This window comes from Coccinella septempunctata, chromosome 7, assembly GCF_907165205.1.
Source record: "Coccinella septempunctata chromosome 7, icCocSept1.1, whole genome shotgun sequence".
Classification (NCBI taxonomy): domain Eukaryota; kingdom Metazoa; phylum Arthropoda; class Insecta; order Coleoptera; family Coccinellidae; genus Coccinella; species Coccinella septempunctata.
In genome coordinates, this window is record NC_058195.1 from 15,384,264 (window position 1) to 15,408,644 (window position 24,381).

Consider the following 24,381-nt stretch of genomic DNA (forward strand, 5'->3'; position numbering starts at 1 on the left):
ATTATATGAAAAGTATCTCATCAGTATTGTGTATTTAAATGTTTGGAACAACAAGTGGTCCATATTTCAAATCCTATTTGGCTAATGACGAAAAATATTCAATAGTTCGGTCGAAAAGTAGGTTGGTAGTTGAATGATGAACATAATTTCTACATGTGCAAGTTTATATTGAGAGACCATAAAACGCATTACTCTTGTGTCATTACTTCACACCATAAGTACAGGGCCGCCTGAAAAAGACCCTATACTTTATATGCGAATCTATAGGAGCTAGGAGCTTCCGAAAAAATTTTCAAGTTTCTGCATCAATCATTCTAATACAACACCACTAACTCATGTGTGTGCAAAGTGGCAATGCAAAGTTACCTTTTTTTCAAATGGAACACCCTCTATTTCATTCTACAATTAAATAGAACTTAAAAAGACGAAATCAAATAATATATACCTATAGTTTTATGGATCTCAGATTGCCCGTTTCGGATTTATCGATAATTTTCAGCAAAAATGGTCCAATATTCGAAATACTATGAGTAGGTCATCTTTCTAGCTATCGAATTGGAGTTTTCGCCAAAAAACTAGGAATATCTAACTTTGAGCTCTTTTTATAAACAGATCATTTTTGAGAGCCCCGGAGCAGTGTTACCACATTTGGAAAATGCATCTTTTTCTCTTATTGTTCAAATGGGACATATAGAATGACATCATTAAAAAGCTCTTTGAATCCCGAATTAAACGAAATATGTATCCAACAATATCGTATTTTTGTGGCCGAATTAAGATTCTACAGTTACACTGTCTACAGCAATGTATAATTCGGAAGAATGAAGGGATACTGTCGTAACTTTTATTCCAAATAAGATTGCCAGTGATATGAGAGAACTAGAGCTAGATGTTTTGTTAGAACATAGAACGCATTACATCTATTTTAACTTTACTCTGAAATGGAAAAGGATTTGCAAGAGTCAGATGAAGAACTGGGATTATAAAATATTTGTCCAACAGCAAAACCTTTGTTTGAATATTGTTGAAAAATGTCCGCGTCAAGTCATATAATTGGGGAGAGTTTTCAAAAAACTGAATTACCTACATATTATATCCATAAATTCGCTGAAACTGAAAAATAACTGCAATTCCACTGGTGCGGCAGCAGGAAGTATCAATTAGTAGTTGGGCCAAATGAAGGTTTCTATAATCGAAATACATTATTTCTATAATGATTTGAAAAGCATTTTTTTTTTGAGCTAGTACCTGCTCAGAACGTCCCTAATATTATTGAGTACTTAAACTACGGCTGCAATTGTCTAGAAATTGAGTTGAGAGCATACTTTTCACTTCAACTTCTCATGAATAGATGGCACCAGCAGACTCAATCAGCAGGCAAAGTACACTAGTATACATATTGGGTCAAAGATAATTTTCTATCCAGAGTGCTTAAAGGTAAAATAACACTAAGTCAAAACTTTTTTTACATTCAGGGGTATCAAACTTTCACTTAACATCCATTCGAATTGAAACATATCACTCCAATTTGTTGATAAATGGATGAAAATTGAGGATTTCAATACAGAAAAATAGTAATGATTGAAATCATACACTCAAATGGATTTTGGAAAATTTTATTCCTTAATAGGAGATATATTTGCCTTATGTTTCTCTTATTTTTAGAACAACTTTCTACTCTCGACCACAAGTGTTCCTGCTTTATACTAAGGAAAGTATCATGCTCTTTTTGTCTGGTATTTCCTGCGCTTTCGCCATTTAGTTTAGAAGAGCAAAATTTTTATATTATATAATCGAAATTAAATTTCAAGATAATTTTAGTGACATATTTTAAAGGAAGATCCTATTTATTAATCCCTAATGCTTCATCATTGAACCGCTAATGAGTTCGTAAAATTTTCATAACGGTAAGAGCTCTAATGAAAATTTGACCGATGGGTAATACGTTTATATTTCAACAAATTTTCTTCAATTCTTGAATGAGTATCAATGGTTCATTATGCATATCGAAGGTCCATTTTTTTCACTGACCACTTTAAATCGAGACTGTCTTATACCAAATGAAGATATGAAAATATTTTTATTTGATTAAGTCGCCAATGGCGCTCAACCAAAATTTCACCCGAATATAAAGACGTCGAAAAACAATCATTAAAGTGTCATGGACACTTAATTTTAAAAAAATATTCCTTATCAAAGGAAAAATCAGGCCCACTGACATCAATACGTCAGAAAACTCAACTTGAAATCAAAATTATGCGAAATAAATATTACAAGAGTAAATCATGAATTAGTGATTACTACTTCTGAATAGAGATTCACAGAGATCTTGCCGCCATCGAAAGACAGTGGCGTTAGACCAATGTCATTTCATTTGAGCTCATCAAATTATTTCTCACCCCTACGCATCTATCTACTTTATTTTTCAAATGGGAATAAATGGATTGTGATACATCAAATGTGTGATATTGCTAAAAGAAGAATTGTTTGTGCCGTTCTTTTATTGAAAAATCACGAAATAATTTAGAATTTGTGATTGGAGAGTATCGCAGTCAGACCATTATTCTTCTGCTAAATATTATTAAAGGAAATCCACTAAGCCATAGAATTTGAAAACCCTCACCCTTTATGCTCCACACCCCTCTGCTTTTTTTTTCAAATAGGAATATGTTAATTTTTTTGGCAGGCTGTATATCCCAATCAATATATTCCTATATTTGAAAAAAAATAGAGGGGTGTGGAGCGTAAAGGGTAAGAGATTTCAAATTCAAAAAAGCATAGGGAGACCTGCATCCGAAATCACAATTTTATGGATTCGTGGATTTCTTTTAATAATAATTGGTAAAAGAACATTGGTCTTTTTGCACCAATCTCCAATCACAAATTGTTAATTATTCCGTAATTTTTTAATAAAAACAAACGGCACAACCAATTCTACTTTAAGCCACATCGCTGAATAGGTAGGTAATCAAACTACCTTTCATTTGATGTATCACAATCCATATATCCCATTTGAAAATATAAAGTAGAGAGTTGTAGGGGGTGAAAAATATCGAATTCACAAAAGCATACGATAAATTGCTTTTGAAATTAAAAATCGACGGGGGCCAGGATTTTCCTCAATAATTCTTCGTACAAGAATTATTGACCAGTTACATTACTTTTTTGGCACGCTATATGTATATTCATCCAATTACCAATTCATTTTATGGATTCCATAAATATTAATAGAAAATAATAGAACGAAAATCCACAGTTTGAGATGGCAAATTACTAATGCGATTTACTGAAGGATTTCTTATCTTATATTTTTAGAATACCTATATGTGTACCAAGTGTAGATATCCTGAAATAGATAACAGACAATATGTTGGGACTTTTGAATAAGTATTTTTTATGAGAATATCCGGCGAATTGAGATATCTCTCAATGAATGACAGGTTATCTATGTCCCTCATCACGATATATTGGGAAACTCATTAGTAGTCATTAACTGACCGTCTTTTATAATACTACCAATCTAGAAGAACAACTACAAAAAAGATGGAATTTATTCAATTCTTAATGCACACCATTGTGAAAACTTTGTAATAAATAGTTTTACAGATGCTTACCTATAAATACACTCACCTAATAAGAATAAAATTGAATAAGCATCAGTAGTGGATGATTGAACTCTATTCTTTCGAAGAAATTAACATGAAACAGAATTATGCTTCTGCATTAATGGGAATATTCTTGCAATATTCCAATTCTAAATATGAATATAATAAAAATAACCATCAACCTAAATAAAATCTTGAAATATTACTAGTGTTTGACATTAACGGCCACTTCAATAATAGGCGAAAGGATTTCATTCAAAATTGAGTATGAAACTGGCCCAGAGTAGTTTCCATGTAATAGGCAGGTTGTCCGAAGTTCGAGTGCCTACTTATTAGACGTTTTTGGAGAACTGGACATATTTAAAAACTGAAATTTGGGATTATGATATTGTCCGAAATTCTCTAGTGAGAATTGGGCATGAGTATTTCCGATTATACAAGGAGTGAAAATAAATTTGTTCAAATTTTTTTTTTCCATTTTTTCCTTTCTGATATGATTAAGTAGGTACTCAATGCCGAATACATTTCTGTTGAAACCATTGTATTCATTCAGATAGTTTTCAAAATATCGAAAAAAAAACTAAAAAAAGGGAGATATGAGTTAATCAGTATTATATTCCTCAATATATTCTATTCTATATTCTATTAAATATGTATCTTAAACGCACAAACTCTTTTCACATTTTTTAAGTCGGAGAATGTGGGAATATTGTACATTTCCTGAATTTTAAAAAACTTGCTACAGGGTATTCTAAATTATGTGCCGAAAATTGGGATCAAGATTTGCCCATATCTTTCGTTTTTCAAATTAGAACCCTAATTTTTTATGATTGCGAAGAAAAATGATGACAGTGTTCTTATATGTCAATGCTCGCAAAATGAATAATTCCTGTGTTATTTAGGATTTTCTGAATTTATGTCCTACGTAGAGAACAATTCAATATCTCTTTTATATTAATAATCATAGAAGATAAATTTTCCCCATAATCCACAAGTGACAGACCACTTCTCTGAATTCATTTATTTGAAAAAAACCCAAAATACAGAATTTGAATGAATGAATTTGGGGATAGGTATTCATCTTCTATGAACATATATGTATATTATTGATATGTAGCAGATTTTATTAATTTGACTCTACGTACGAAATAAATGATAAAAACCTAAATAACTAAAGAATTATTAATTTTAGGAGCATTAACTTGTTTCAACACAATCATTATTTTTCTTCGCAGAGTCCAACGCAATCATAAAAAATTGTGTTCTCTTTTGAAAAACGAAATTAATGAGCAAATCTTGATCCCAATTTAAAAAAAAAACATTTCGAACACCCTGTGACAAGTTTTTTCAAGAATTGTGCAATGTTTCCACATTCTTCGACTTTAAAAATGTGAAAACTGTTTGTGCTTAAGAAATTTAGAATAGGAATAATAAACATAATAATGAATACTCATATCTACTTTGTTCTCAGGTTTTTATTCGATATTTTGAACATTATTGGAATGAATACACTGGTTTTAACAGAAATGTATTCAGCATTGAATGCTCATACTCAATTCAGAAGAGAAAAAATTGTAAAATCGAAAAAATGAAAAAAAAATGTTTGAACGAATTTATTTTCAATATAACCGAAAGTGCTCAAGCTTCAAAATATTTTAGCTCTGAAGAGAATTTCGAGCAATATCATAAATCCAATTTGCAGATTTCAAATTCACACTGTATTTAAGTTGATCGCTTGAGGAATTTATCACCGATCAAATTAAGCAATGATTTTTCAATACAGTGGTAAAAATATTGTGAAAGAAGACTGCCAGCAAATTTTTGATTAATTCATGTTACAACTTGTTCAATTAAGTCAACAACTATAATAATATATTCCTATGAAGAAGTTAAAATCAGTTTCTTGAGAACGTATTCAACTTCCCAAAAAAAGTGGTAGAGTTGTTTGTCCAACAAATTTATGATAGCCAAACCATATAACCTTCTATCGAACAAATCCCAAAATCAAGGATGAGGAATCAAAACAAAACATATTCAATCCATCTCGAATCGCTACATTTGCCGAAGTTAATGCACAGAAAACTATAATTTCGTTCATCCTCCGGCCTTGGCAAAGCTGCCCGGGCAAGTTCAAGAGGAAAGACTGGACCAGAAGCGCCAACCGAGCAATCAGAAACTCCGCAAAACCAAATCATTACGCTCTATTACTACTCGACCGGCGAAGCGCCTACAAGATAATATAAACAATAGTCGTATGTCACTAGAAGTGTAAACACCAAGAAAATACAAGCGTTCAGTGCCCGAGTTTGTACGAGAAAGTCGCTCAACGTCACAACAATGACCACAGAAGCAGTGATAGACATGCTTCCTGTATCGGTGAAAAATCCGGCGGAAGTGGTGGCCACCCTCCGTAAGAATTTCTACTCGAACAAAACCAAATCGTTGAAATTCCGAAAGACCCAGCTGAAGAATCTCATCAAGTTTTTCGAAGACAACGAGGATGAGCTGTGTGAGGCCCTGTACAAAGACCTGAGGAAGCCGAAGACTGAGTCAATTCTGTGCGAGATTCAGTTCACCCTGAACGAAGTGAAAAACTTACTTTGGAATTTGGATGAATACGCAAAAACCGAATATCCAGAGAAGGGAATGGTTAACATGTTGGATGGCGTGGAGATCCACAAGGATCCTTATGGGGTTGTTTTAGTTATTGGCTCCTGGAATTATCCCCTGAATATTGCTTTAAATCCCATGGCAGGTGAGTTCTTTAATTTTTCATTTTTCCTTCGAACCCACACAGATGTTTAGAATAACTAAAATTCTTCTTGTTTTCCACTGATGTTCACTTATGCTCCAATGAATAGAGAATGTTTTTTGTACTCACTAGCACAATCTTCCAAAATTGGAATTAGTCGAGATAAATATCATGATTTTCGATAAATTTCGTCAGAAAGTTGATATTGAAAAAATTCACAATTTTATCACTATCAATATCATACGATTGAATACCTTCGAATGATTACTATCTACTCCTTTCGATCTCAAGCGTGATATTTAAAACTTCAGATGCTCAAAAATGATCAGCTGAATATGAAACGAATATTTTGTCTCAAAAATCTACTTCGAGTTGAAGGTTTTGTTTATTATATTCGAATTCATAATTAATCAACCATTACAAGGTTGTGGAAAGCAGAGCGATATAGAGTTTGGAAACTTTTGATAAGAAACAATATCAATACAAAGCGTTCCGTAACTGTATTGCATCTTCAGATAATTCACGAAGAGCTGACTAGAATGTTAGGTTGAAAAAATATCTATGAAAGCAGTGAAATGAAAAAGCATTGCAGTTTTCATGAATTCGACAATTCTACTGAAATATACGCTGGATAAATTAAGTACAGAAAACTATCTGGTAGTTTCAATATAAATAATACAGGATGGTGACAGATTCGATGCTTACCACTGCTATCTTCCAAACTATAACAGATTCAGATTCCGTTTATTTACAAAAAAATTAATTTTTTGTAAGTCCTCCATAACGACATCCCTCAGATCTCAATATCTTCTTTTGTTCTAGATTTATAATGAAAAATATCAAATATACGATCGTTTTTGATGGATTCGTAGACAAATTCGAAAATAAACTTCATGGCCTTCTCTGTATGTATTTTCAAAAATATCCTCAAAATTCCTCTGTTCGATGCGAATTTGAACAAAATCTGTATTATTTGGAATAAAAATATTATTGTTCATTTTTTCATGGGAGAATTCAATATGACTGCCAGAAGAAAAAAAATTGAAGACGTATTTTGAAATCTGGGAAGCCAATTTAATAAAAATGGAATTACTAAATGAAGATAATATTGAAGGATTTCCCAATTTCATGGAAATCGTTTGTGAAATAAAAAAGATACAAGCCATTTTCGAAAACCTATCATATATTTCCGATTTCTCATTATAATTGAGTTGAGACAGAGTTGACTCTCAGCAATCTTGGAAAAATGTTTTTTTTCTTTCTTTCTTTTATATTTCCTCATTAGATCCTATTGTAATTCAAACCGTTTTTTTTCTATCTATGTGTATTTACGTTCATTTTGATATTCTTTGAGTTTATAGAATTTTTCTAAAATCTTGTCGAATAAATGATCATAATAATCTAGAAAAAAAAAAGATATTAAGATTTGAGGGAGGTCATATTGGAGAACCCAAAAATACATTTTCCATAAGATATGGTAGCTTTGAGCATCGAATTTGTCACCACCCTGTATATCTTCTTTTTTATTCATTCAATCTTGAAGTATGCATCACAATCTTCATGAAAAATCTGTTATTATTCAAAGAAACGACTGCGTATGAATTAAATATGGTCATATACCTAAAAAATTTAAAAATTACAATTTTAATATAAAATTTTTTGCAATTTAAGAGCGGAATTACTGTCTAGTTTTCTCATTACCAACCAATTGATAACCTAGTCATATTCTCCTTTTTTTTACGACACAGATTATATGTGTCTCACCATTTCAAATCTGCATTATTTCCTCAATAATATTTTCAGATATCGTCAGACGTACCTAAAGTAGCGAATCTTACAATGGGTCGATTATAAACACAATAACAACAATCAAAACAGTGACTTTTCCTGCTATTCAGCTTTTCTATATGCAAACAATGACGGTTATCGAGTCAAGATTTGAATCTTCAACAATAACCTGAATTATACTTAAAGTGAATATTTTGTTTTTGACTAACTCGACGATTTGTTATGTAGTTTGAATTTTGAACTTTCCTTTTTTTGCTGGGTGGAGTTTTTGGTCAACACCTCCGTATATCTTCGCCATTTTTCGAGTTAATTTTCGCATTGGAAATATCGTTATCTTATGACTTTTTTTTTCTGACTAGAACTACGACGTTTCTTTGACGATTTTGGATTTTTGCATGTGATGCACCATCCTGAGATTTTTTTCACTTTTCTTGGGTATGAATATAAGAGCTCTCACACTTTATCAGCTGCTCAGTTTAGTTTTCAAATCATGTCAAAATTAAAGCTTTATGATTTGACATAATTCAAATCATAAAATGCAAAATAATCATTTATTATCTACCAATTCTACCATTGATGATTCTGAATCCAGAACAAAAATCTGTTGCAAATCATTACTTCTGATTCCAAAAACACTGACCATAAGAACGGCAATAGGAAAGCGATTGAGATATTCTTCACATTTAGAAAACATATGCGGAACACTCAAATTTTAATGATGTTTTTGTGGGAGTTTATTTCATGTTTATGGGTAATTTTCAGCAGACACGTAATTTGTAGAAACTTAATCAGAAATTTTCAACAAAGCAACCTATATTGAAGTATGTTCAATCCTGTTTGCTTCATTCAAAAGCCTCAATCTTTATCGAATGATTCATTAAACTCACTATAGCAAAAATTATATGAGGTTGTCCCAACTCAGATCGTAATAAACATAAATTGTTATCTCTCGAGAAGCTTCTAATGATAATGATCCGTATCTTGGAATGATTGCCGAATTTCACAGTAATAATAAAATAATTACATTCACAAAAAACACGGAACTAGGAGTGAGTCCAAACTATAATCAGAATTTGTTAATGTTCTGAATTTATTGACATTGAACTTATCGTCGATCAGAGCATGATATCCTTCTCTGTTTTGATGGTTCCTCATATTGATACAGTAGTATTTTCACCTTGATAATAATTGTTCACCATTGAGAAACACACCATTGAATTCCTTATTCAAATCTTTATCCTTAATTCTATAATGAATACTACTAATTTCAATATTATAATATGCACTCAAAAATTTCATCAACGTCACAATAACTTTCACGAACTTCAAAAATCCTCGTGGAATGACTACTTTTTGGTTGGAATATAAACAGTTCTATTGATAAAATTCATTTCATCATCACTTTTAAAATAAACTCACAATTTTCGTGCATTCAAGAACAAGTTAGTCCGCAAAAGTTGCAGCAATGGGATTTTGTTGTGGAAAATACATTCCCAATGTGCCTTTTTACGATATTGATGATAATTTGGTCTAGAAAGTATCATGAACCTCTTTCTCATGCTCTTTCAGAACGTAATTATCGAAATTTCCCATTTCAATATTATAATAAGCACACAAAAATTTTGTCAGAATCACAATAACTTCCACGAACTTCAAAAATCCCCGTGTTTTGAATTCTTTTGTTGGTTGGAATATAACCAGTTTTATTGATAAATTTCATTTCATCATCACTTTCAGAATATGCAATGTTAGTGCTTTCGTGTTAATCCGCAAAAGTTGCAGCAATGGGATTTTGTTGTGGAAAATACATTCCCAATGGGCATTTTTACGATATTGACGATTATTTGGTCCAGAAAGTATCATGAACTATTTTGTCATGCTTTTGCCAAGCGCATTTATCGAAATTCCGTAAATTGCTCAATTTGATTTCCATTACATCGAGTAGTCAATATCGATTTCACTTATGCCTGATTTGACAGACTTAATTCTACCTAATTCGATTAACGTTTATGTAATCTGGTCAGTACCCAAATTTGTTGGTTATTTATCGGAAATTAATTGCTGAAAAGTCATTTAAATGTTAGCACCTCACTTAAATACAGGTTGTTGAAAAAAGCTCGGCACTATTTATAGAAGTAATTTGTTTGGTCATTTCATCGGAGTTACGTTCTTGATATTTGAAAAACCTCATGGCGATAATTTTGAACATTGAAAATTGCAGAGATACTAACTTTAATAAACGTCAAAATAGCTTTATTAGAGTATAATAATTATCAAGTCCATCAACCACGCAGAATATTTTCATAAAATTTCCCAGTTTCATGAATGTGAATTGAAGAATACTCGACATTAAGTATTAATAGAGAGAGAGAGAGAGAAACATAACTTTATTGATACAAAGGATCAATTGGCTATCGACCGAAGTCTTCCTGCCAGTTACACATATATATTTGTTAATTAATAAATTAGTTAACTACAAAAGTCATTCTATAGATAGTAGGTGTTCGTAAAGTGGTAATGTTGGCAGTTTCGCCCGTGTTGCATACTGTGTTTCATAATGATGAATCAATGGTTCCATTATATCTTTGTTCGTCTGCTTCCCGATGAATTTCTTACCCATTCTCTCAAGTCTCTTCAGTATTGGCTCAACTCCAGTTGTTTCATAAAGTAGTGAATTAGAAGGGTTGTGCAAAGGATTATTAGGATGTCTCATTTTCGTTATTTTCCTTAAGCATGTTCTTTCAGCTACTTCAAGATTTTTGAGGGTTGTTTTAGTTGAGTTTAGTAAAATTGTATTTCCATATTCTAGCATCGGTCTGCATATCATTTTGTATATCGAAGTTGCAGTCTTCATATTGATACCCATGTTCTTATAGGTGAGCGATCTAAAATGACCCGCACGTGTGATAGCTGCTTTTTTCTGCGTTCTTGTATGTGACTTGAAGCTCAACTTGTTGTCAATAAGTATACCCAAATATTTGCACATGTTTGTGGGCCTAATGCTGTTCTTCCCAATGTTGATATTTGGAGAGGTTCTCTTGGTTTTGTGGTTGAAAATAATGAGTTTTGACTTATTCGGATTGGGCTGCATTCTCCATCTTCTCATCCATGCTACAGTGACATCAGTTAGTTTTTGTAACTGTAAAATACACTTTCCCAATGTTGTATCGTGGGTGACAAGAGTTGTGTCATCTGCAAATTGAAGTGTGTAGGCATTTTTGTCTATTTCCTCTCCATCCATGTCTCTGTTGTGGTTATATATGTCGTGGCAGTATAGGTTAAATAGGGTTGGAGAAAGGGGAGACCCCTGAGGAAGGCCTTGTTGAGGTGTGAACGGATCTGATACCTCGTTTTGCACTCTGACCCGTGTAGTTCTTCCAGTTATAAATTGATGGATTATCTTGAGTAAATAATTGGGGCATCGTAACTGTGCTAGTTTGAATATTACACCGGCATGCCAGACACTGTCGAAAGCCTTTTGAATATCAAGAAATAATGCTGCCGATTTTTTACCTCTTTTTTTGTTGTTCTGTATATTGGTAGTTAATATAGTTAATGGGTGTATTGTGGACGTTTTACTTCTGAATCCAAACTGACATACCGGAATAGCCCTTCCCAGTTCGCTATGTATCCTCTCAGTTATAATTTTTTCAAAATTCTTGCCTATTACTGTAAGCAATGTAATCGGACGGTAGTTCTCTATTTTGCTGTGGTCTGTATTACCCTTTGGAATGTTGATAATTATTCCTGTTTTCCATTCTTTGGGAAAGTGGGAGTATTTCAAGCAATAGTTATATATCTTTAGTATGTGATTATGGACTTCGGGATCAAGCTTTCTTAGTACTTTTCTGGTAATGTTATCATAACCTGGTGATGTGTTTTTGCCATGGTTTAATGCCTTGAAGTATTCATCCTCTGTGATTGGTTCAAAGTCCTCTTCCCCTTCCATACTCGGAAAATCATTCTGATACCATTGGTCTATTCTTTTTTTATGCTTTTTATCAAAGTTTTCATTATCAGCTTCCTTGAATATCCTTCTATAGTGCTCGGCAAATGCATTTGTAATATCTTTATCATCAGTCAGAGTTCTTCCTTGTACCTGGATTGGCTCAGTCAGATTGTGATGTGTGTATTTTGAGAGTTTTTTAATTGATTTCCAATATGTTCGGCCTTTTTGGTTTTCTATTTCTTTGCATGCTTCCAAGTATTTATGAGATCTGAATTGAAGGATTAGTGTGTGTATATCCTTATTCAATAAGTTAAATTTCCTTTTCAAACTTGGATCCTCGTTGCAACGATATTCACGGTATAACTGTTTCTTCAACCTGATCAACTTCAATATGAAAGGTGGTAGTGATTGACTGAAATACTTTTTCTCTGAGATTGGTGTTTGGTCTTTTATTATGTCAATTAACGAATTATGAAAGTAAGTAATATATTCTTCATTTATATCTGTGTCTGTGATAATTTTTTCATGTATTTGTTTGTTTACCTCTTCTATATTGCACTTTTCATAAAGTATTTCCATTTTCCTTGAGTATTCCGTTGGTCTTCTGTTCATGTCTATTGTGAATTCTATAGCCAGATGTTCTGCTCCTAGGTCGGGGGTGACGTGAATGTTCTGAATACTGTGTCTTATGTTTCTTGTACAAAACAGTAGATCTGGTGTGGTATCTGGGTTGTTCTCCATTAAAAAAGTTGGTGGTGTTTCTATTCTGGTAAAGTCAGAGTTGTTAAGGAAAATATCCATCTGTTGTTTTTTGTACTTGTTAGGATTGAAGTCTCCTATTATGATGCAGTACTTATATTGTGAAGCCTTTATCAACAAATTTTCTTCTACTCGTCTGCTGGAGTGATGTAAGTATACCAGAAAGAAATGAAGTTTTTCCTCGCTATATGGAACAGTAAAGTGTAGAACATCGTTCCAAGGATTATTAATGTGAGGTGGATTACTTTTCCCCAATTTTGTACCTCTTTTAGCTTGGACCAAAGCACCACCACGCAAATTTAGATTGAGAATGTTGCCGTGTTTAACTATAGAAGTCCAGTCTCTGTATTGTATGTTATCGGTGTATTTAGTTTTTGTCTCAACGAACATGGCACAGTCAATGTTGTTATTTTCCAGATAATTCCTAATAAGTATGTTTTTATTCTTGTAGCTGTTAATGTTGGAATATAGAAATTTAAGATTGAATGTTCCTGAATAATTGTGTTCCTTCAGTAGGCTCAGTGTCCACTGGTTTATTTTCATTCTCCAAATCAATCATTAGTACATATAACCTGTTACCAACAAATGTGGGTATTGTGCTTATATTGTAATTATCGATAAATCGCCTTTGAAGTTTTTGTATTAATTGTTGTCTATCTGTATTTTTTGGGTTATTCATTTTGTTCAAATATGTCTCTATAATGTGATCATGTATAGTAATGGGTTTATGTATTCGGCTGATCTTTGTTTTCCTAGCATCTATTTCGCTAGTCTTCTTGTTGATTGACCGTATTTTGATGTTTGGAATACCTTCTATTGGTTTCACGGGTCTTTTTGGGCATTTTAGTGACCATGCGACATGTTCTGTTGATTGGCATGCCGAGCATTTTGGTGGCAAGCTAGTGGTACACTCTGACTCTTTGTGTTGTTGGTTGCATTTGGTACATGTTATTGTCGAAGTACATTTTTCTGTCGTACAGGCCCGGATCTAGGGGGGGGCAAGCGGGGCGCTTGCCCCGGGCGCCAGCTCAAGGGGGCGCCAAAATCAACCAGAGGTTAAAATTTTTTTACTTTTGATTTTGTCGTAAAAAATTAATTTCCTAGTGCTAAAATGGAAAGTGTAGAATGGAAACATGATAAACCATCACTATGCCTAAAATCTTTAAAATCAATGAGGGATCAATTAACTGCATATTATTCAGTCATCTACGAATGACCGCCTCACTTGGGTGAAAAAGGTTGAAAGATCTGATATGTTCACACTGCGTCCAGCAGTAATTTCTTTGCCTGTCGACTCATCGCCTTCTCATCTGGAACTAAGGGCCAAAATTTCCGATTTTCTATAGACCATAACTTAAAAACTAATCCTTTCAGCATAATTCTATTTGCATATTCGTAATCTATGCCTTAGTAAAAACACCAATTTTGGTGGAAATCAGTGAGATTGAAATTTTTTCAAATTTTCCATAGATGTAGGTACCGAGTTTTTCACCATAATTTGAGCCCCCCTTTAACTTTGTTACTAAGAGAGGTACAAAAAATAATTGTTTTATACAAAAGTTTCACGAAATGGAGTGTTTTAAAATGTTTTCACAAAATGAAATATATACAGAGTGGGCGATTTTTTGAAGAATATTTTTGGTCTCCGATCAAAACCGAATTCATTCTGTACACTAATTCGAGGGCGTAGAACACGAATATGCAAACAGATTTTCAAAAAAAAACCATTTTTCAAGTTATGGTCGATGGAAAATCGGAAATTTTGGACCTTCGCGGAAAAATTCATAAAATCTGAACTGTTTGTGATAGATGAATGAAGTGTGGTTTTTTATATTCGCAAAGAACCAATTCATCACAAAAAAAAAAAAGCATATGACTAGTGCCTTTTTTCTAGCTGCTACAGCTCTTCAAAGTTGACCAATATTTCCGAAATTTTGCACTAAAAGTGATTTATTCCTCAAAATACTGATCCTCCAAAAATCTAATTGCATATTCGTGATCTACGACCTTGAATTAATATGTAAAATGATCCGGGTCGACATATGTAGCTAAAAAAATAAATTTTTGTTCGGAATAATTTCGTTCATGAAGCGCGGGTAAAAACGATAGACGAGGGCGGGTTGTAAACGACATTCTTGTAAATACAAACTTTTTTATTTTTTTACTAATTCGAGGTCGTAGATTACGAATATGCAATTTTTGGGAGTATTTTGGGAAAAGAATAACTTTTAAAGGAATAATGAGAAAAAATATGTTTTGATGGAACAATGGGAAAAAAATAAGAGTGATTTTTTTCCCAAAGTACTCATCTTAGGAAAAATCTAATTGCATAATCTATACCACCTCGAACTAGTGAAAAAAATAACTCGGGTTGAAAGCGATGACGAATATGCAATTAGATTTTTCCTACGAACCTTAGAAGGGGGGGGGGGGGGGGGGGGCGCCATCATGAATTTTTGCCCCGGTCAGAAAAAATCGTAGATCCGGGCCTGCTGTCGTATGCGTGAATTGAGAGCATCTCATACAAGGTACTGGAATTGGATCTGGAGGGTGGCTTGGTTTAACTGTGTAATGTCTACACTTGTAGAAAACTCCCTCATTTATTAATTTTTCATATGAGTGTATATCGCTGGTGATTATACGAACAAACAATGAAGGTTTATCAGTTTTTCTTGATATAATTCGTTTACAGTAACGGTGTATTATATTATTTTTGGTAAGAAAGCTACTCATCTCTTCCTCCTGTTATTTCCATTTCCACTTGTGAAATAACAGCTGAAAATGATTCAAGATGTCTTTTAGGTCTCTGTGTCTGTGTTGTATCTGACACTGTAGTTTCCAAAAAGCTGATGATTTCTTTCATTTCTTTCAATTGGTTCAGAGCTTTTACAATGTGTTCTTTCAAGTTGTTCGATTTAATAATGAATCCTTGTTGGGTTTGAAATATTATATCTCGTGCGTTCGGAAACATTTTCATCCATTGGTCAACAATATGTAACCTAGTTGTGTTGGGTTTAGTGGTAATGTGAAATATATTTGTGTATGTTTTATATGAGAATATTGGTTTTGTTGATGTTTGGTTGCGTAGCGTTTGAAGGTTATGTGGGCTGTCATTTTTGTCTTCCTCTGTGTTCATTTCCATGGACTCATTCGAATTCTGTGTTGACGTTGACGGCTTTGACATTTGTGAGTGTGATGTCAACTGTGGTTCGCTCATTCTTATCTCCGGGGATTTCTTATCGTCGACTTTTTTTGGCGGATTCTTTTTAGGTCTACCTCGTTTCTTCCGCTTTTTACCATTTACCAACGTGAATTCGTTTTCGTTTGTTTCGGCTTCGTCAGAAGAAATATTGGTTGATGTTCCACTATTTTGGGACATTTCTGTATTGAATGTCCCAAAATCTTCCGCGTTATATGATCTTGCGTGTTCCACTTTGAAAATTTTTACAATTCAAACTCGCTATCACCATACGTCCGCACACCTCAGATGTTGCACAGCAACTGAAGTATTAATATTTCATGATAAAATCTGTTTTACCTTATAAACTTCAGATCCTATCTGCCATTTCAAAATAGAAGTAATTAATTTATTCAAAAGGAATTTTTCAAACGGAAAATTATCATATCATATACACAAGAAGAATGGGACAAACTTGCTGACAGCTTCTTATAGATTACCTTCGCATTTATCAAAAAAAAAATTCATCTGATTTGTCGAAATTGATGAGGAGGAAATAATCTAGAATATAAGTCTGTTCAGAAACAAGGTCAATTTCTTTCAATTACTTTTTCTTAAGGAACCATACTGATATTTTTTGTCAAACTTGGAAAAGACAAATCACCTCCTCACATCTTGCCGTATATCTTTTTTCAAATACAGGGAGTTTAAAAAATCACAGGAATTGGTGAAAAATTCATTACTTATACTTCCAAAACTGTAATTTCCAGAAAGATATATTTTCATATGAGTATGATAAGACTTGGTTAATTTTTCCAGTAACCAACAGTTAAAATATTCTCAAAATCCTCATATTTCATGCGATTTAAATTCCAAAGAATGGATTTTGTTCAGTATTTCTTATTTCTAGTTGAACTATTGAAACTCCGGGTATAGAAGTAGGATATGTAAACAAATCGATTGAAGAACAATTCAGAAATCATCATGATTTCCCTTCATTCGTTTCAAATGATAATTTCGCATTTATTCTCATTCCAGATAATGGAGTTTGGAAGTTGATCTTGTGCACAACGATTATAATCCAATTTTTTGTCAACTAACAGAGAAATAATAGCAAAAAAAATTAATGTGAGAATTTTTTTAATGAACTAATCATGCAATCTATGTACCCATCAAGGATCATTACAGTTTAATCTGACAATTCTAACATCACCACATCTGTACTAGAGCAAAAGTTTTGATATTTCAGGTACACTATAGATACACGCATGAAAAATATAAGAAAAAAATATGATGAAACCAAATTTTATATGAGATTACAAAATATACTGAACAATATAACATTATATAAATATGAGAATACAGTACAAATATTTTTACAGTAGATTCTTGAGTTGAAATAAACACTTTTTTCTTATACCTTTTTTTCCGATTCAGTCCTGATAAAAAGTTTTTATAATTAGCTGTGCCACCCCTTGAAAAAGAAAATTACCTTCAGAATAACTAGCTAAATCTGTAATACTACACATCGGTGGACCTTTTAAACGAAGTTACATTAAGTTAGGTATTGACAATTAGATTCGATCAAAGTAGCCAATTTTTCGAATTTCATAGATATTTTCTATTTTTGAACATCCAATGACTCGAAAACGGCGCATTAAACGGGAAAATATGAAGAATACTTTTATTTTACAAAACGTTCAAATATTCATACTATAACGCCCAATTTAGTTTCAAAAGTTGGGTTCTTTGAATTTTTTTAGTTTTATGGTACGTAAAGGTCATGATGAGAAAACTGAAAGACGTGGATGATATCTTGTGTTCGAAAAGGATTCAACAAATAAATGAGAAACTATATTCCGAAATTCATTTCATTCTATCAAACCGTTTGTGAGACAAAACTTAAAATAACATTCTTTTATGGTTGTTCAGCAGCCTGTATCTGTTTAACTGAGCCGATTCGGAAAACAGAAAAAAAGCCTCTCTTTTGACTATCGTTGAAATATTTGTACTATTCAAAGACTCACCCTGTATAAATATTATCAGTTTTTCGTTTGATTGGTTAGAAAAACTACTTTTGCAAAAACAGTTATGAACATCTTATACGTAGCTCATCATTGATATGTTTAACTTCAACGAACCAACCATGTATGTATATTTAAAGAGTAGGAATTAGACTCAGTCAAAAATAAAAATATAGGAAATTATCAAGGTTATTCAATATCCCCTATATTACATGTTCTTAAGACATTCTATAATATAATGTAGTTAGAAATTTAAACATCCTTTGAATGTCTTATTCTTGGTGAGACAATCAAGTACAGAGGCATAAATAATTTTATGAACCCAGAACCTTTACTTTCATTTCTTGAAGTGGTGCGAGGAACGATTCCCTATTACTTTCATCCTGTGTCTCCATTTATGCACACTGATTTCAAATCAACTACTTTTTTCCAAGATATCTATCTGTTCTCACCATATACTTCAGAAACATTTGAATTGATTGATAACAATTGCCAACTTACTCTGGAATGAAAAGATAATAAATTTATAGTTTTAGTGGTCGAATATTTTCACATTGTATAAAAATAAATTTAATATTGGAATCACTATGTTACGAAGGCGTAGAAGGGCCACATAATATTTTAAAAATATTTTTCCTTAAATTCCGACTTTGAAGTCGGAATTTACTAAATTCCGAGTTCAAAGTCGGAATTTAACAAAATTCCGAGTTCAAAGTCGGAATTTTGTTAAATTCCGACTTCAAAGTCGGAATTTACTAAATTCCGACTTCAAACTCGGAATTTTATTCAGTTTCGAACTTCTACAGGGTGTTCTAAGACCAGGAACGTAATTGTTCCTGAATTACAGTTTGCTTTTCTACAAATATTCAAATTCATATAATACAAAGTGTTCCCACAGTTATGATGAATGAATAATTATGTACACAGGGTGTACATTAATATTTGAGTTTTCTTCTATGAGAGGTCATAACAATGATATAACTTTTTACACTTTCATAGACATGACATGAATATTTTTTTAGACATTACTGTTTTGTAGCTATATTCCGGATATTTTATGAAAAAATTTCCTCCTCATATGTACTCATGAGGCTCAATGGACAAGAAATCAGTACACTCCGAGGTACATCCGGTGTGCTTTGATGTTTCTTACATGAAGAGGTCATTACAACGGTGAGAAAACCTCATATAGGCAACTCTATGACGAATTGGTTCATTTCCAAATATGCTGAGATATTCATGAGAGGATTCAGATTTCACAAAATAAACACGTTGTTCTTTAATAAATATTTAACTTGATGTATTTTATTGGAGAAAATTGTCATTGGGTCCATGTTTTTCAATAATTATGAAATTATGGTCGTAGACAGGTAAAGGTAAGGTTGGGCAAAACCTACCTCCACCCCAGTACTGAAAAAGTAACCATAAAATAACATTGAGCTCCCAGGCCCCCCTCTGTATATATGGGGAGATAATCTATGTCGTCGTAGAACAACACCCTGTGCATCTAGCCTGTATCGGTTTCGAGGTAAATAAAATTCCGACTTTAAAGTCGGAATTTTACTAAATTCCGACTTTGAACTCGGAATTTAGTTAAATTCCGACTTTGAACTCGGAATTTAGTTAAATTCCGACTTTGAACTCAGAATTTTGTTAAATTCCGACTTTGAACTCGGAATTTAACTAAATTCCGACTTCAAAGTCGGAATTTAAGGAAAAATATTTTTAAAATATTATGTGGCCCTTCTACGCCTTCGTACTATGTGATATAGTATAGGTATCATTTGAGTGGAAACGTTGGCCGGAACATTTTTGCATTATTTAAAATGACGGCGGAAATGTAGATATTGATTTTCGATCACTATAATAGGTACTGCACGGATTTTACACTATATTTATAATTAAGGCAAAGCGAGCATAAACTATATAAAATATTCATACATATTTGATATTCAGTGTTCATTATGTAACAATTGAAAACGTATCCTCTAATAGTCATTAAGGTTCAATAGTCGTCCACTCTAATTAAACAAATGAAACGCGTGGGAAAGTGAAACAATTTCCGTTTTCATCGAAATTTTTGAATCAAACCCGTCAAGAAATGGAAATATAATGATAAGTCCGTATAAGGGATCTCATTCGATATACGTGTAATTTATTCGGAATTCAATGCATTCGATTAAGATCACAACCTATCACCAATGGTATGGTGAAATATCGTTGGGAAATTTGATTTTTTCACTATTTACTGAACATTCGAGGTAAATACTGAATAGCTTGGAGTCGAGTTTTCGAGTTTTTGAATGTCACCTAACAATATATTGGTGTGATTCAAGTCGAATTAAAATAGAGTGGTTATTTTAGGCTACATCGACAGTCAGAGTATACCATGTTCAATCCAAGCTTCAAAATCGGAAGTTATGTGTAATATTGTATAATGTCCCGTTTTACATTTTATTCCATTATGGGTATGCAATTCTGCCCAACTTCGTTTTGGACATCCATTGTATTGTTTATTGTACTCTGAACCAGACTTTGTTTGACCGAGACCTGAATTAAATGTCTTTATAGGGAGTTAACATTGAAGAATATCAATGCAAGCAACTACCCGTGTGAATTATTTTAAACCTGTTGCAAAATTTCTACATTAGGTATTCAAGATGTTCCACTTTTAATATGGAGTTGTGGCAGTGAAATGGATTCTGATAAAACTTTTAATTCATATTGTATTCATAGCAGGAATACCTACCTAAAATACTTTTAACCTCGACACTCGTTATTTTCAATATCTCGGCTTGTAGTACATTTTTACAAAAACAATGCGGAGTTATATCAATCTAAACGATGGCCGGATTTAGCCTTCATATATTTTTGGAGAATGCTTCCAGAGATCAAAATATGAAGAAACTTTCATATCAACAAGACAAAAAGATATTCAGAATCCAGTAAATTTGCGGGACTACACGCCACTGGGGCTTTCTAGGACATATTTATCTCCGAAGGTATTCGAGATAGAAAAAATTTAACTGTAAACACTTCTCATTTTGACTGGAACTATCACTTCCTCAAGCTATGACCTGGTGTTTCGAATAACCCTGTATTTAAATATTTTTCTCTCGAGAACATATAATGTTCATGAACATCGTATCACCAAAATAATATTCACCTTCTCAAAAATATATTCAATTGGATATCATAGTCCCACTTGATTATGTTCCTTTCATTCAAATCAAAGATTATAGAGAAGAAAAATAGGAAACGCCCTCATATATCTGGTACTAAATACCGACTACATTTTGGCCTGTGTTTGCCACATTTGACAATGAGATGGTGCTGATAACGTACTGCCGATACAGAAAAACGAACAATTATCTGTTTTATAATTGTAGGGTGCGAAATTTGAATTCTATTCCTCGTATTGCTTTCAATGTCGACTTTGTTGAGGCCAGCAAACAAACATCCTGAGCGACAAAACAAAAGTATGGTATTGTTTTGTGGTCAGGATGTTACTTTTCATCTGAACATTGTTTGGAATAAATTGATATCTTTGAAATACGCTGTTAGATGTGCTATATTTTAATTCGTAATTTATGAAAAATTTACAAAAATTCAAAATTATGCATTTTTATTTGCAATATATAAAAATTCACAAAAATACAAAATAATGGACAACAAATAGAGCTTTGAATAGGACACAAAAGTGTATGGTGAATTGTGGATTTTAATCCTTTTATCGAATTTCAATATCGACTCGTTAAGATCAGAAAACAAACATTCTGAGCAACAAAAGAAAAATATGGTTTTGTTTTGTAATCAGGATGTTACTTTTCATCTGAACATTATTTGGAATCAACTGATATCAATGAAATACGCTGTCAGATATACTATATTTTTATTTGCAATATATAAAAAATTTACAAAAATTCAAAATTATGGATTTTTATTTGCAATTCATAAAAAATTCCCCAAAATTCGAAATAATGGACAGAAAATAGAGCTTTGAATAGGACACAAAATTGTATGGTGAATTGTGAATTCAATTCCTTGTATTGAATTTCAATATCGACTTTGTTGAGACCAGAAAAGAAACATCCTCAGTAACTAAACAAATGCATGGTTTTGTTTTGTGATCAGGGTGTTACTTTTCATCTGGACATTGTTTGGAGTCAACTGATATCAATGAAATACGCTATCAAATGTGCTATATTTTTATTTGCAATTAAAAAAAATTTACAAAAATTTCGAATTATGCACAAAAAATAGAGTTTTGAATAGCTCTTTGATCAAAATAGCCAACTGTAGTCTTAGAAAATTACATATGGCCCTCAATTCAATATTCTAACTATTCCAAGGGTCTTAGTAACACATTTGAAACACAGATGGCGCTCACATCACTCCGTTTCCAATCTTTCTACTCTATAATCTTTGACTTAAATATCATCCGATGAATTTTATCAATAACACTTCCGTTAGCTCACTCAAAAATTGAAAAACTGATAAATTTCATCGATTATTTCCCAGGTGCGATAGCAGCAGGCAACTGCGTGGTCCTGAAACCGTCCGAAAAGGCTCCAGCTACAGCAGAATTAATAGCAAAACTACTACCAAATTACCTGAACACCGATTGCTACCAAGTACTTTGCGGTGGAGTACCCGAGACAACAGAAATCCTCAAACAAAAATTCGATTACATTTTCTACACCGGCTCCACAGCGGTCGGAAAAATCATTTACGAAGCTGCGCACAAGCACCTGACCCCCGTGACCTTGGAACTAGGAGGAAAATCACCCGTTTACATCGACAACACAGCGGACATGGAAATTGCTGCGAAAAGGATACTCTGGGGAAAGTGCGTTAACGCAGGACAAACATGCGTCGCACCTGACTACATCCTGTGCACCAAGGAGGTGCAAGAAAAATTCCTGATTTACGCCGAGCAAGCCATCAAGGAATTTTTTGGAAACAGCGTCAAGGCATCCCCAGATTTCGCCAGGATCATCAACGACTACCACTTCAACAGGCTTGTCAGGCTTCTGAAAGACGCCAAAATAGCCATCGGAGGTCATACGGACCCCACTGACAGGTTCATCTGTCCCACAATCGTTATAGATGTACTTCCTGGTGAACCCCTCATGCAAGAGGAGATTTTTGGACCAATTCTTCCAATCGTTAACGTCACAAACGTGCAAGATGCCATCAGATTCATAAATGAAGGGGAGAAACCTTTAGCTCTCTACATCTTCTCCAAAAACTCCAAAGACACGAAACTTATTCTTGATAACACATCCAGCGGTGGAGCTGCGGTCAACGATGTCATTCTACATATTGCAGTGGAATCTCTACCATTTGGTGGTGTTGGTAGCAGTGGTATAGGATCTTATCATGGAAAACAATCTTTTGATACTTTCGTACACAAGAAAAGCGTACTGAAGAAAAATTTTGCGACTGTACCTGAAAAAATTCAAGCATTGAAATATCCTCCCTATACCAGCAAGAAACTAATGTTGATGCAGAATGCCATTGAGAAAAGGAAGGGACTATCTTTATCCTTCTTACCGCAATTGCTCTTCTTCTTGCTGGGGATAGTCTTAACTGTGGGTGCTTATTTCTTGTGGTTGTATATAAACCATGATGGAATTTTCAAAAGTGATTGAATCAATTTGGGACAAATCAAAAATTTCAACATGATGAAGTGATAATGGATCAAAATGGAAACCTGCACTCATTACTCTATTCCCGGAGAAGGATTCCTCATTGTATTCGACTGTGTTATTATATTAAACATTAAGGTACCTATGGTGACGATGGTGTTAGCTCTACTTCATTAGATTCGTTATTATTCTATTTATTTTTTGGTTAGCGTAATCTATTGGTTTGAGGATTTTCTTTCGAGTGGTGAACATTTTCAATGTTTCATTTACGCTAAAAAGAAAACGAACTCTGTTTGGGAGTATTCTGTATCAGAAATGAAATATTCATACATGTTCCATCCATTAAGATTTAGTGTTAGTCTATCTGAAGTAAATTTAAAAATACATTAGTTTTGATAAGAAATTAATATAGAGTATGAAGTTTTCAATCTCCTTTTCCCATTATCCGGTTTACACTTCTTTGCAGGGTGAAAATATCAGTAAATTCCGCGAAATGGGATTCATATACAGGGTGCAAATGAATAATTGTGAAAAAATTTGAGGTATGATAGCTTGTTTGAAAAAATTTATGTGAAAGACCCACCACAATCTTTTGACTTTTGATTCGCTCAATCTGAAGTTTAATTTAATATTCAGATATTTTGAAGTAAGTTTCTCCACGAATAAGAATATAAA

At 33.1% G+C, this 24,381-nt stretch overlaps 2 protein-coding genes across 3 annotated transcripts in view; both read left to right on the forward strand.

Annotated features, from left to right (window-relative positions):
• The window catches only part of LOC123316271 (synaptotagmin-15-like), a 153,408-nt gene that overhangs the window by 122,988 nt on the left and 6,039 nt on the right, over nucleotides 1-24,381 (forward strand). The window lies entirely within an intron of this gene.
• LOC123316270 (aldehyde dehydrogenase, dimeric NADP-preferring-like) lies at nucleotides 5,748-24,113 on the forward strand. Its single transcript, XM_044902247.1, has 2 exons — nucleotides 5,748-6,360; nucleotides 22,577-24,113. Exons 1-2 carry the CDS (start codon nucleotides 5,943-5,945, stop codon nucleotides 23,707-23,709), a joined length of 1,551 nt encoding a protein of 516 aa, XP_044758182.1. The 5' UTR covers nucleotides 5,748-5,942; the 3' UTR covers nucleotides 23,710-24,113.